General features: G+C 38.8%; 2 protein-coding genes across 7 annotated transcripts; one reads left to right on the top strand and one right to left on the bottom strand.

Moving 5' to 3' along the window:
• Positions 1–40: 40 nt before the first annotated feature.
• asphd1 (aspartate beta-hydroxylase domain containing 1) lies at positions 41–4128 on the top strand. Of its 6 annotated transcripts, none has more exons than XR_010910883.1 (6): positions 41–180; positions 1361–1841; positions 1933–2139; positions 2336–2559; positions 3010–3123; positions 3274–4128. XR_010910883.1 is itself a non-coding variant. In XM_067478042.1 (6 exons), the coding sequence occupies exons 2-6, from the start codon at positions 1386–1388 to the stop codon at positions 3381–3383; spliced, it is 1095 nt and encodes a 364-aa protein (XP_067334143.1). In that variant the 5' UTR covers positions 41–180; positions 1361–1385; the 3' UTR covers positions 3384–4128. The 6 variants fall into 6 exon arrangements, 5 of the variants coding, with proteins under 5 accessions (XP_067334143.1, XP_067334147.1, XP_067334146.1 ...); XM_067478042.1 differs by having other exon boundaries at positions 2352–2559; XM_067478043.1 differs by having other exon boundaries at positions 90–180; positions 1370–1841; positions 2352–2559.
• Positions 4129–8020: 3892 nt separating this feature from the next.
• Positions 8021–10388, bottom strand: cabp5b (calcium binding protein 5b). The gene is made up of 6 exons (XM_067477616.1): positions 10329–10388; positions 9251–9281; positions 9018–9161; positions 8442–8551; positions 8180–8327; positions 8021–8049 (listed from the first exon to the last, which is right to left on the bottom strand). Exons 1-6 carry the CDS (start codon positions 10377–10379, stop codon positions 8021–8023), a joined length of 513 nt encoding a protein of 170 aa, XP_067333717.1. The 5' UTR covers positions 10380–10388.
• Between the last annotated feature and the right edge of the window lie 1124 nt (positions 10389–11512).

The following is an 11512-nucleotide window of genomic DNA, read 5'->3' as shown; positions in this document are numbered from 1 at the left end:
AGCTTCAGGCGCCCTCTAGCGTCCGTGCGCCGCCAGTGCGGCAGCGGCGGCGTTGATCGCCACATTAAGTGTGTGGGCGCTGGAGGAGCTGTCCACCAACACGGTGCTGAAGTGTGTCCGGCACAGCGCTGCACGGTGTCCCAGGGTAATCAGGCACGTGTGAGATTCGGCGCGCAGTGGGTAAATAGTGAATGTTTTTCCTCATTTACTGAGCTGCATGTGCCACACCGTGTGCATGGCGAAGGTTTTTGCGCCGCGGTTTCCTGTTGATGGGTGCTTGTCGGGCGCTAACGTGGAATGCGGACGTTAAACGTGAGCCAGCTGAGCTGTGGGGGTCGGTGCATAAGAAACACAAAATAATTGGTGAATGAATGAATGAATGAATGAATGTCCACAGTTTATTGGACACCTTCACACCTTTATGATGCCAAAACATGCAATAGCCTGTGGATGGTTCCGATGGGCTGTGTCATCCCTTGGCATGTAATTCACGAAGCAAACTCGCTGGATTAAGCCTATTAGGGGAAAGCCCTCCCACCTAAAACACATCCACACGCACGCACATAGACCCGCACAATTTTTTTTATGTTTTTTTGCGCCACCTCCCATAAAATCGCAGGGAGAAATTTATACACAGCCCACATGCAACGTGCATGCACGCGCAACTCACCGCGTGTTAATTTTGAGTTTATAAATAGATTTTAACCCTATCACACAAGTTAATATCTGATCGGAAGACATCTTCAACAGTAAAGGGAGCAATACAAGCCAGAGATGTCTATTAAAGTTGGAGCTGTTAAGGAAAACTAAAAAAGTTACTAGGAACTAAAAATGTATAAGAAACAAAGCCAGCAGTTCATAAGAGGTTATAGTAACTTTTTTTTTTTTTTTTGAAATCCTTCGCACCAGCCACAGCTAATTTGCTCAGGGATCAGTGAATCCAAAATCAGGACACACAACGCAACGCCATGAAGTCAGTCTCAGAGAGCCAACTAAACCCAGGGGTCAGTGGCTCTGCGATGAACCGATAACCTGCCTTAAATGTTTCACTAATTTGCAGTTGAGGCTTGGTTGGGATTGGCTGCAGCTCCCCTGTGACCCCGCAGAGGATTAGAGTTAAAATGAGTTGACTGTTTGAAACCAGGGCAGTTGATTTGTTCCTGTCAGACAGGGCTTTTTGGCAAACGGAGCCTCTCTCCTCCTAATTATGATCTTTAAGACTCTGACGAGCTGGACATGACTTTGGCTTTGTAAGAGACAAATCTAAAAACAAAATCCAATTTTACTCAAATATTTTTGCACACCTTTTCCATATTACACATATATATGCATCACCACAATCTCTCTCTTTCTATTTCAGTTTTTTAAGAGTCTCAAACATTTAGATGATGCACTGGTCAATGAACACACTGCCCTTGCCTCCATATGTTGAGCTGGGTGTCCATTCACTGAGTGGGCTTCTGTGGACTCTCCTGCTCCTGTTCCTGTGGCACTGCTATCGCATGGGCTCCGACCTTCCAATTCCAGGGCACGCGCACGCTGGAAAGCTCAAGTCAGGCTCAAGGCGGTCAATAATGTCCCGTGGCGGTATCTGCGCTGGCACAAAGTGCAGTGCACGGTCCAAGTTGTCACGGAGTGATCAGATTACTCCCTTTATTTCCATGGAAACAGAGGAGGATGAGGAGCAGGGACAGGGCTACCTCACCCCAGTGCTGAGTCATGCCTTGTTCCCAGCTCAGGCATCTGCAGAAGCCAAGAAGCTGTACGCAGCACTGCAAGAGTATGCCAAGCGCTACAGTTGGGTGGGCATGGGCCGCATTCACAAAGGCCTCCGTGAGCAGGTACACGTTTATTCCATGCAGGCGATTGCTACTGGCAGTAAATCATGTTTATATGGCTTATATGACTTGGTTCTCACTGTTCTCACACTAGGTCAAACTGAACGATCACTCTGCTATACAGAAGCCTCATCTGTTCTTCCTACCAGATGTCCCGAGTGTTCCTTTCTTTCCACGCGACGCTCATCGACACGACATTGAGGTCTTGGAAGCAAATTACCCCGTAATCTTGGACGAATTCAAGTATGTTTACCAGTGGGGCGTAGACTCAAAACATGGCTGGACGTGTCTGGGACCAAAGGTACGCGATGGAATCTTTTAGGGTCACTATGAGAATCAGAAAGACCATAAAAAAATACAAATAAAAACGAGTGGAAATAAAATTATCCACATCCACAACATTTTATTGTCAATGCTAACTTATGTTAAAATAGAGTTTTTTGCTTCTTTGCTCCCATGATTAAGAGGATTTCTATTTAATCCAATATTGGTCAAAGTCATTATGTCTTTCAGGGCCAGGCAGTGTTTCCTTTGTACAGTGCAGGTGTCTCTGTGGCAGCAAACTGTCGGTCCTGTCCCCGGACCTACCAGACCCTCCTCTCTCTGCGCACATTTATAAGCAGCAACTCGCTGGGATCTGCTGGATTTTGGCTGCTGGGGCCCGGAGCTGCACTGGGGAGTTCGTACGGACCCACCAACACCCGACTCCGTTGTCACCTCGGTGTGTAAAAGAGCCATTGGTTCACCTGCATTTGTCTGAATGTTCCAGTCGTAAAGTTGCTGACTTGCTACAGTTTGTGCCCGTAAGACTTAAACAAGCCTTCACAATACTTTAAACTGTTGAAGATGCACTTGTAAGAAAAATATTGAGTGACAGTTTGGGGCACGTTGGTGCTACTTTGATGCACCTAACATGGCTGCCAGACTTTAACGCGCAGAAAAGGAAAAAAAGAACAATTATTAAATCATGATTACATAATGCAATACTTTGTAGGTCAGGGTCGAGGGGTCCATTTCCCTCTAGCCTATTTTGTACTATGATCCGTCTGGTTTTAATCCTCTCTGTTTTAAACACAGGACTAGAGCACATGTTCTTCTTATTCGGGGAAAAGTGTAACTTTTTGCCTGGTATCTTAAGTTTAGAAAAAAAAACCGAACTTCACTTTTGCAGGTCTGCAGACTCCACCCCTGTGTGAGCTGGTGGTGGGTGGGGAGCCTCAGTGCTGGTCAGAGGGACACTGCCTCCTGGTTGACGACTCGTTCCTTCACACCATCTCCCACAGGGGTTGGTGAATCACTAAAAATCACAATTTCTCACGAGTGGTGAACTTCTATCAGATTTCTGGATCAGTTTTTGCTCAGTGTCGTTGCCAACACATGACTAAATGAAACGTCTGTCACATGTTCACATACCGTGTCATGTTTATTTTTGAAGGGCCTCCAGATGCAGGACCCCGAGTCATTTTGAGTGTGGACCTCTGGCATCCAAACGTGGCTGCAGCAGAGAGACAAGCACTGGACTTCATGTTCAGCCCTGACCTGTGAATTTACTCCTGCACTACCAGTAAACAACGTACGGGGATGCCTTACCTTAGCCCTGCATGTTGTGGGTCATGCATCTCTTTCCCGTTGATGAATCACTGTGTGAACCTGCCCTAAGAATTACACAGGCCATTAGCCATGCTTTCAAGTGCCGTTGGATTCATGGTGTGCACCAGGAAGTCCCACATGAATGCAACACTACAGGCTGGAGAATGTGGCTGCAAACCATGAACTGACAAGAAGAGCGGGACACCTGTAAATACAAACCATTGAATGCTATTTGCATGTACTGGTAATTCTTAATTCCAGAGCTTTGTTTTCAACTGTTGATGCATGTTTGAAATTTTCTTTGAAACGAAAAAAAATGATTAGAATCAGACGGAATTTTTTTATTTGGAAATTTAGGTAGATTACCTTCCGGTTCAAACCAAAAACTGTGACTACATGAAAATCACATACATTTCATTTTATTTTAATTTTCAAAATGGTAGATATGTACACATATACATTACACTTGAATACTGTGCTTATTTTGTTCTCCTCCCATTATACTTGACTGCACATGCCGGCATGTTTCTATATTTATTATTTAATTTTTCAATGTTTATAATTATTATAATCTGTGGTTTACATTTTGAATGACATATGTCAGGGTTTGTCAATTCATTATTTTTTGGACTCCAAACAATCAAAAGGAAACAAACCAATTACATAAAAAAAAAAAACGAATAATAAATCAATATATTAATCCGGACTATGTGCACATTATTAAATAAGAAAGTAAGACATGTATTTTCATTTATTTGTATTTATATATATATATACTTGTGAGGGGAAAGAAGTATCTCTTATTAGAATAAATGATGTTAAACTATTTTTATTATTTAAATAAATATAAGACACATTATATTATCAATTGTCTGTTAATAAAATACGCATGTACTGTACAACTCCATTTCTATGAGTTGGAAAAAATGAAATGATTTGCAAGTAATTTGAGATTTTTTTTAAAATTATAAATAACACAAAGATCACATATAAACATTGAAAATAAATACATAGATTTTTTAAATTTGATGTCAGCAGCAATGACCATGACAAGTGACAATTACCCATGTCCCAAAGTTGGGACAAGTCAGCAAAGATAAGCAGGTCTTGGATTATGTCTGGATTATGACCCAGATTATATCCTAGATCTTGCTTATTTCAGTAAAACAATACCAAACCAAATTTACGCTTATTAAAACAGCCTGGTTATGTAGCAAAAGAGTCTGGGTGCTAAATTGTCCTGCCTGCTATCCAGATCTGTCACCTGATGAAAACATTAGGAGCATTATGAGGCAAGGAGTACAATAAATGAGGCCCTGAACCACTGAGCAGCTGAAATACAAAAAAGAAAAATTGCTTTCAAAGTGAACTTGCCAAAGACAGAGTGTTGTTAAAAGCTAAACATGGAATGTTGTCTTTGTACTATTCCAAATAGTTTATTGTTGTTTGCAGATCAATGAATTTTCCTTTTTATTGAAATTTTTTCAAACTGTCCCAACTGTTCTGGAAATAGGTTTAATATTTATTTCTATAAAATCTAAAAATGGCTTTTGATTATTGTACTGTTAGAAATGCCTACATTTAATAACATTATCTAATAAATACACTACCATTTTCACTCATTATGGTTCATAAAGCGGCTATAGCTCGTCTTTGGTTACATTTTTTTAGTTAGTGGATAAGAATTAGAGTGCTGATTTTGTCTTATCTGCCATCTGTTCATCTGAGGGTCCCATGATGAGGATTACAGAGACTGGACTAATCCGCCCAGAGAGACAGATTATCCCTGACATTACTTATATGTAATTTTATGCATGTTTTTTCCAAGATGTATGGTTCTTTTCACAACGGCTATTTACCCTATTGACGTGTGTGGGATTTAAGCGAATAATATATACGGCTCATGAGTGTCACTGTCATAGGTCGGCATTAAGAGATGCCAGTCTTGGAATGAAGCTCTAATCCCACATGCTGTCCACCTCCCATCACCAGAAGTTATGCACCTTGCAGTGTCACAGTAATGTTTTTAAACCAGTGTTTGGGTCTGCAGCACGTCAATTTCACAGAGAAGAAGAAGCTATTGTCATATTCAACAGGTTTCCTGTTGATTTTTTGCTGTGCAACAGCACCAGCAATCCTAGAGGGATTATTTTCAGAAAAAGACGCAGATGAACCAAAATATTTAATAAGTGAATCTATTTCTATTAGACAACAGGTTACAATTCAGAACTATTATGGAGCGATATTATACTACAATAAAGTAAATTATTGTGCCTCATATTGTGCAATGTTTCATAAGTTAGTTTAGTTCAGACTTACTGAAGCTGCGTGCGGTATGACCGGTATGGCCCGATTCTATCATGTTTATTCCACGAAAGGGCAACAATCAATACCACTTTACTTAAACACCAGTCACATTAGGTATTGGTCATGAAGTTTTATTTTTGAATATTTTTTGCAGACAGCAAAAAATAAAAGGGCCTACTGCATGTACCCATGCAATTATTAGTATAATTGAGCCATTCAAACTTAGCTTTGGACACAGATTTGTGCAGCGTCAGATTTTGGCTCGGCAGTCATATTTTATAAACCGTTAGGGATCATCCTGTGGGAACCCTATAATATCTATGCACAAGTACACAGAAAGAAAATCTAACTTAGCACAACTTAATACATAAATCCTCACTGGTCACGTTGATCAGCAGATCTTATCAGGCTGGTGCGTCACCCGAACAACTTGAGGTATAAAGTAGAACTTGCAAAAACAAAACAAAACAACAACAACAAAATGACAAACATCTGAGTCCTACCTTGCAATATCTTTTTCCAAAAATTGTAAGAATAAGTAATCGCTAACATTACTCATTTACAAACGAACGGAAACACTTTTGTGGATGCAGCTGCTAAAGAAACTCCAAGCAGAGAGTGAGCACCTTTTGCCATCTTGTGAGACAGAGACGTGGGTGATAATGCGGTAGAAGAGGAAACACAGGCCTCATACGCTCGTGTTCTTGAGGTATCAGTGGAACTTATGGTTTTATTGCCAGTGTCACAGCTACAGTCACATCAAAAGAATGTGACTGCAGCCTTGACTGCGGCCACTCGGTCAGTGCAGAACATTCGTCAGCTGATTGATAACTGTCCTCAGGATTGATACATTATGAGAGCTGCAAATCATCAACCGATGTCTTATCATGGAAGGTGTAATGTCATCATCCATGATGAAAACCCCCTTTAAAATTTAATACCAGTTCACCCATCCGGGAAGATGCAGGCGTACAGTTGAATGATGACAACCACAGATCGTCCTATTATCAAATGCTAAGAAGCTAAGGATCCATCTTCCCATTTTTATTTTTCTCAGACATGATCAGGGATGGGTGAGGGGTTTTTCCCAAATGTAACATATGAAAAAAAAATGAAATAGTGTTACACTATTGATGTTAGAGGGAAGAGGTTTTGATACTTAATACACCCAAATGGTGAACACGGGAGTTTTCTCCATCTCTTCCATTGTTTTATATTATGTGAGCCGAACCTTACGTCCATTGCAATTTCTAGATATTTGGGTGGCCTAGGTAAGATGTCACGGTGATGGGATGGCCATTTTTGGAAATACTTTTCTAAATTAATTAGAAGCGACTATGGCTAAGGAGGTAGAGCAGTTGTCCACCCATCGCAGGGTTGTTAGTTTGATTCCCAACTCCCGCTGTCAAATGCAAAAGATTCCTTGAGCAAGACACCGAAGCCCAACTTAGCTGCTCGTGGTGAGTATAGGCCAGCTACAAAGCAGCTCTTCCAGCGCTGTGTGTGTGAATCTCTTTGGATACCAATAAAGTAGCCAAGCACGAAATAACTACAGACCATTGGCCATTTTACTTAGAGACACTAAAATAAGTATATGCATTTCTTTTGCTTACTTTTAGTGCTGTGCTGTAGACCGTTGTTTTTTTTAAATTCAACCAAAAACACACCAGTCTTACAAACCATTATCACGATTAGATGCAAAATTTGCGGAATGAAGAAACATGTCACTCAGTGGAACAGTGTGTCCAGCTGCTACGTGTTTAATATTTTTTTTGGACAAGAACAGACGGCACTACTACGGCACATTCGATTAAGCTGCTGCGGGTTTGCTCACTCGTGAGAAGCAGTTTGGTCACTTTGTTCATGCTGCTTTGATTTAATGGTGCACAGGGGGGCAATTTTTTTTCATTTTGGGACCAAACACAACTAACATGATCTAACTACTTTATATCAAAATATCTGGATTTGCTGCTTTGTGACATCTATGATATTTAGAATTTAAGGGTATAAGGTCTTATAAAATTGTAAGTAACAAAATAGATGAAAAACTTTTCCTTCTCCTGTGCCGACCCCCCTCAAACTGGTTGTGATGTGTGTATATCCCACCGCTAACTAAATGATATAATTTCTTCACTTTAAATGAATAAAGATAAGATGCTCCTGTGCAAGACAGATGCCTTTCAAATAACAGGAAAATAAAGCATAATTCTTTGGAAGAAGTCGGCTGTCTTCTGCATAAAACTCGATGAAAAAGGCAATCACAGGAAATTAAAGTGTCCTTGTCCTCATTTCTTTGACATCATATTCACAAACTCTGTAAACAGAAAGGACAAAAAACTGGTTAGTTAACAGATGCAGATTTAAAACAGACAATTAAGCTCTTTCACGAATGCTCATGTTTTTTAGTCGGACATACAGATACCAATGTGCTTGGACTAGCTCACCCTCAAAGTCAACTGTTCCGTCTCCGTTGTTATCAGCTTCTCTGACCACTGCTTCAATTTCACGTTTGCTGGTGTGTTCACCTAATAACTTTATTATGGCTTGTCTCAGCTCCTCCGATGTGATCGCACCATCACCATCTATATCAAACTGGAAGAACAGTGCATTTAGGAAACTTGGACTGGACTGCAATCACAGTTTCCGCTCATTATTATCATTCACTATATTATGTGACGACCAAAAGACCAAAAAGAAAGTGCTCACCTCTCTGAAGGCATCTTTAAGTTCCTTCAGCCCAATCATCCCGGCAGTCTCAGCCAGAAGTTTTGGAGTCATTAGCTCCACAAAATCCTCAAAGTCCACCCGCCCTCCCACTGCAAAGACATTACCGACGTTATGATAAAACTATAGGCAGGTGTTGTCGGCAGCTTTCTGTTATTTGACTTCATAGAAGTCATTATGTTACACATTTCTGGGTTCAAACATCAATACTTCACACACCATCGTCTGGTTCACTTATAACTAAATTATTCTGCAGCCACAGATCATGTATTCACTTCACTGATCCAACACTTAAAATAAAGGAATATGGAAATAAAATGTTCCACAGAGGTTCAGAACATTGAATAGCCTTGGGGTTCATTCAGTATTGTTTTGAAATCTTATCTTATCAGTATTTTTTTCTATAAAAATAATAATAATAATAATTTTGTTATGCACAAGCACAAAGATAATAATTTTTTTTAACAACATTTAAACATTTTGTACCTGCAACAATGCATTATATACTTAATTAGTTGTAGTTTTGTTTACTTTCACGTCATAAATTACTGGACATACAATTCATGTTGATGTTCTGGCTCAGTTGTATCAGCTCCATCTCAGTTGGCATGTAACCCATGGTCCTCATCAGGTTCCCCAAGTCTTTACAGGTTATGAAGCCATCCTTGTCTTTATCAAACTCTACGAAAGCTTCACGTAACTCTGAACAACACACAGACAGAGGAGGCGTGAAAATGTAAAAGGCAAAAACTCACAAACTATTTAAATTGAAAGCATAAAAAAAAAATTACCTTCTATCTCCTCATGTGTGAGTCTTCTTCCCTGCAAAAATTTACATCGACATAAAACTATGTTTTCCACCAAATTTCAATTATTGACATATCCACAGCCACTTGTGTCTTTCTGCAAGGCAGCAACATTGTATAAACTCCAAATATGCTACTTAGGCACATATTCTGTAGATAACTTGGAACAGCAGCATTATTAATAATTAATTAATTCCTGTTTGGAACTTTTACTGATAAAACAGAACCAATTTACTCTCCTGACGCTTTGTTTTCTCTGACTTCCCCCTTTTGCTTGCTTTGCCTCACTGATACATCACTGGACAAAAGCTGCAAAACGACTGAACGTAAAGCTAAATAATAAAAAGTTATTATATGACTTTACACCTCTTTTGTTTCGGTTCATATAAGATTCAGGATTGGGCAAATGACTTTCGGATTAACCCCTATTAATGTATTTCTGCATATTCTGGGAACATGGCTTTGTCATAATCTCTGAATACATTTGTTTGCTTCTGACATTTGTTTTCACATGTCAATCAGACTAACAGCTATTGTCATATTCATCTCTCAAATCCTTAAACATTTTCCTAAATCTCACTGTGTCTTAACTGGTTTATCCCAGATAATAAACAAAATGCCTTTATTTTGGAATTAAAATATCAGCACAGGTTTCCATACAGTTACTGTTTGGGTGAGTGATGAATACAGTCACTAAGTGATTTTATTTGCACCATAACCTCTGAAACTAGATACAGGGCAAATATAAAGTGTTTGAGTGCCGATGCTTGTGCCTAAAGAACAAGCTAAAAAGTTTGTTCTATCTAGTTCTTTGAGCATCTTTTCCCCTTCAGCCAAAAATAACACCCCCAGTAATAAACACACTAATATTTCTTTTGGAAATTAACTGGTGAAAGTAAGATTTAAACTAATGAAACACATAAAAATCCTATATTTATATAAACAAGTTATAAGTTGTAATTTAAAACTCTTATGCTAAAGACATTTAATTACAAAAAAAATATTAATAAAAAATGCTATGAAACCACAAGCTGTAGTGCAAAATTAGAAAACCATGACTTACTTCTCTCTTTGTTCCTCCTCTGAGAAAAATGCAGGCTTGTTTAATGCTCATGATGAAAGTATCAGTTGAGATCCTATTCTACCTGTATGTATGAATTTCTTTGTAAAAAAAAAAAGTAATAATAATAACAAGAAGAAGAAATTTACTATCAAATGTGATGCTGGTTTCCTTTTTCATGAGAGCACGTGCATGTGTGCATGGGTGTATGTGCGACCAGTGGTGATCTGCGTATCCCGGAGAGGAGGGATAAGATCCCTTATGGATTATCACCACAGCTTTGGTCTAGAAAGGAAAGATAGGCTTAATGCTCTGCACATACAAAATTTTATATACACAGTCAAGAATTGCTGTTGATTTTAGATATGATGAAAATAGAAACTTTAAAAGTAAAAAACAGAAAATGAAAATTTTAGATATGATGCCAACAGTTGTTTTGCCTCCTCTTTGGATTTCAATCATTATTATTCATTTGCAAAAAGTATCCATGGTTTTGATATGATTGGCTCATGATTGGATAAATTAGCCTTAGGTAGCACATGTTAAAAATAAGCATGTAATTATGATGACATTGGGATAATTACTTTACATGTGTCACATTTGCTTTCTTCTATAAAGCAGTGGATGTGGTGTGATGATTATGGAAGCACTGATTCTTTTGGGAGAAATAAGAACCTGTGCACAACTAAAATCTGCGTATTTTATTGTTTGCAGTTTGTTGGAGCCTTGCATCCTTTCACATTGTGCTAGTGAGTAAGTGACAGTCTGGGTAAAGCTTTCTGTCTATTATTACAACACAGCATACAACAGATGGGAAAGTGGGGAGGAACAAAGTGTAGTGGTTTAAAGTCTGTGCGTCACATGTATTATCAGCTTTAAACATAAATGGAAAAAATAACATAAATGAATTTACGTCTGTTCATAATCTGAATATTAATGATTATGACTGCACCACTTACAGGATTTTTATATAAACACATAGTCAATGAGCTTATTACATAATTGAACATGATTTGGTAGAATTAGAGGCTATTTTCAAATCTTTATTCTAACATTTTTTTTTGTTTGACTGTGTTCAGTGAGATTTTGTTTCAAATTTAAGGAATTCCGTGTGTCTGTCCTGTCTGTATGTAGAAAATGCAAATATGTTCAGTATATAATCTGACAGCCGCTCATTATGTCAAATA

This window comes from Channa argus, chromosome 15 (assembly GCF_033026475.1).
Source record: "Channa argus isolate prfri chromosome 15, Channa argus male v1.0, whole genome shotgun sequence".
Taxonomy (NCBI): Eukaryota; Metazoa; Chordata; class Actinopteri; order Anabantiformes; family Channidae; genus Channa; species Channa argus.
Note: the sequence above shows the minus strand (reverse complement) of the source record. Positions and strands in the feature narration are given on the sequence as shown.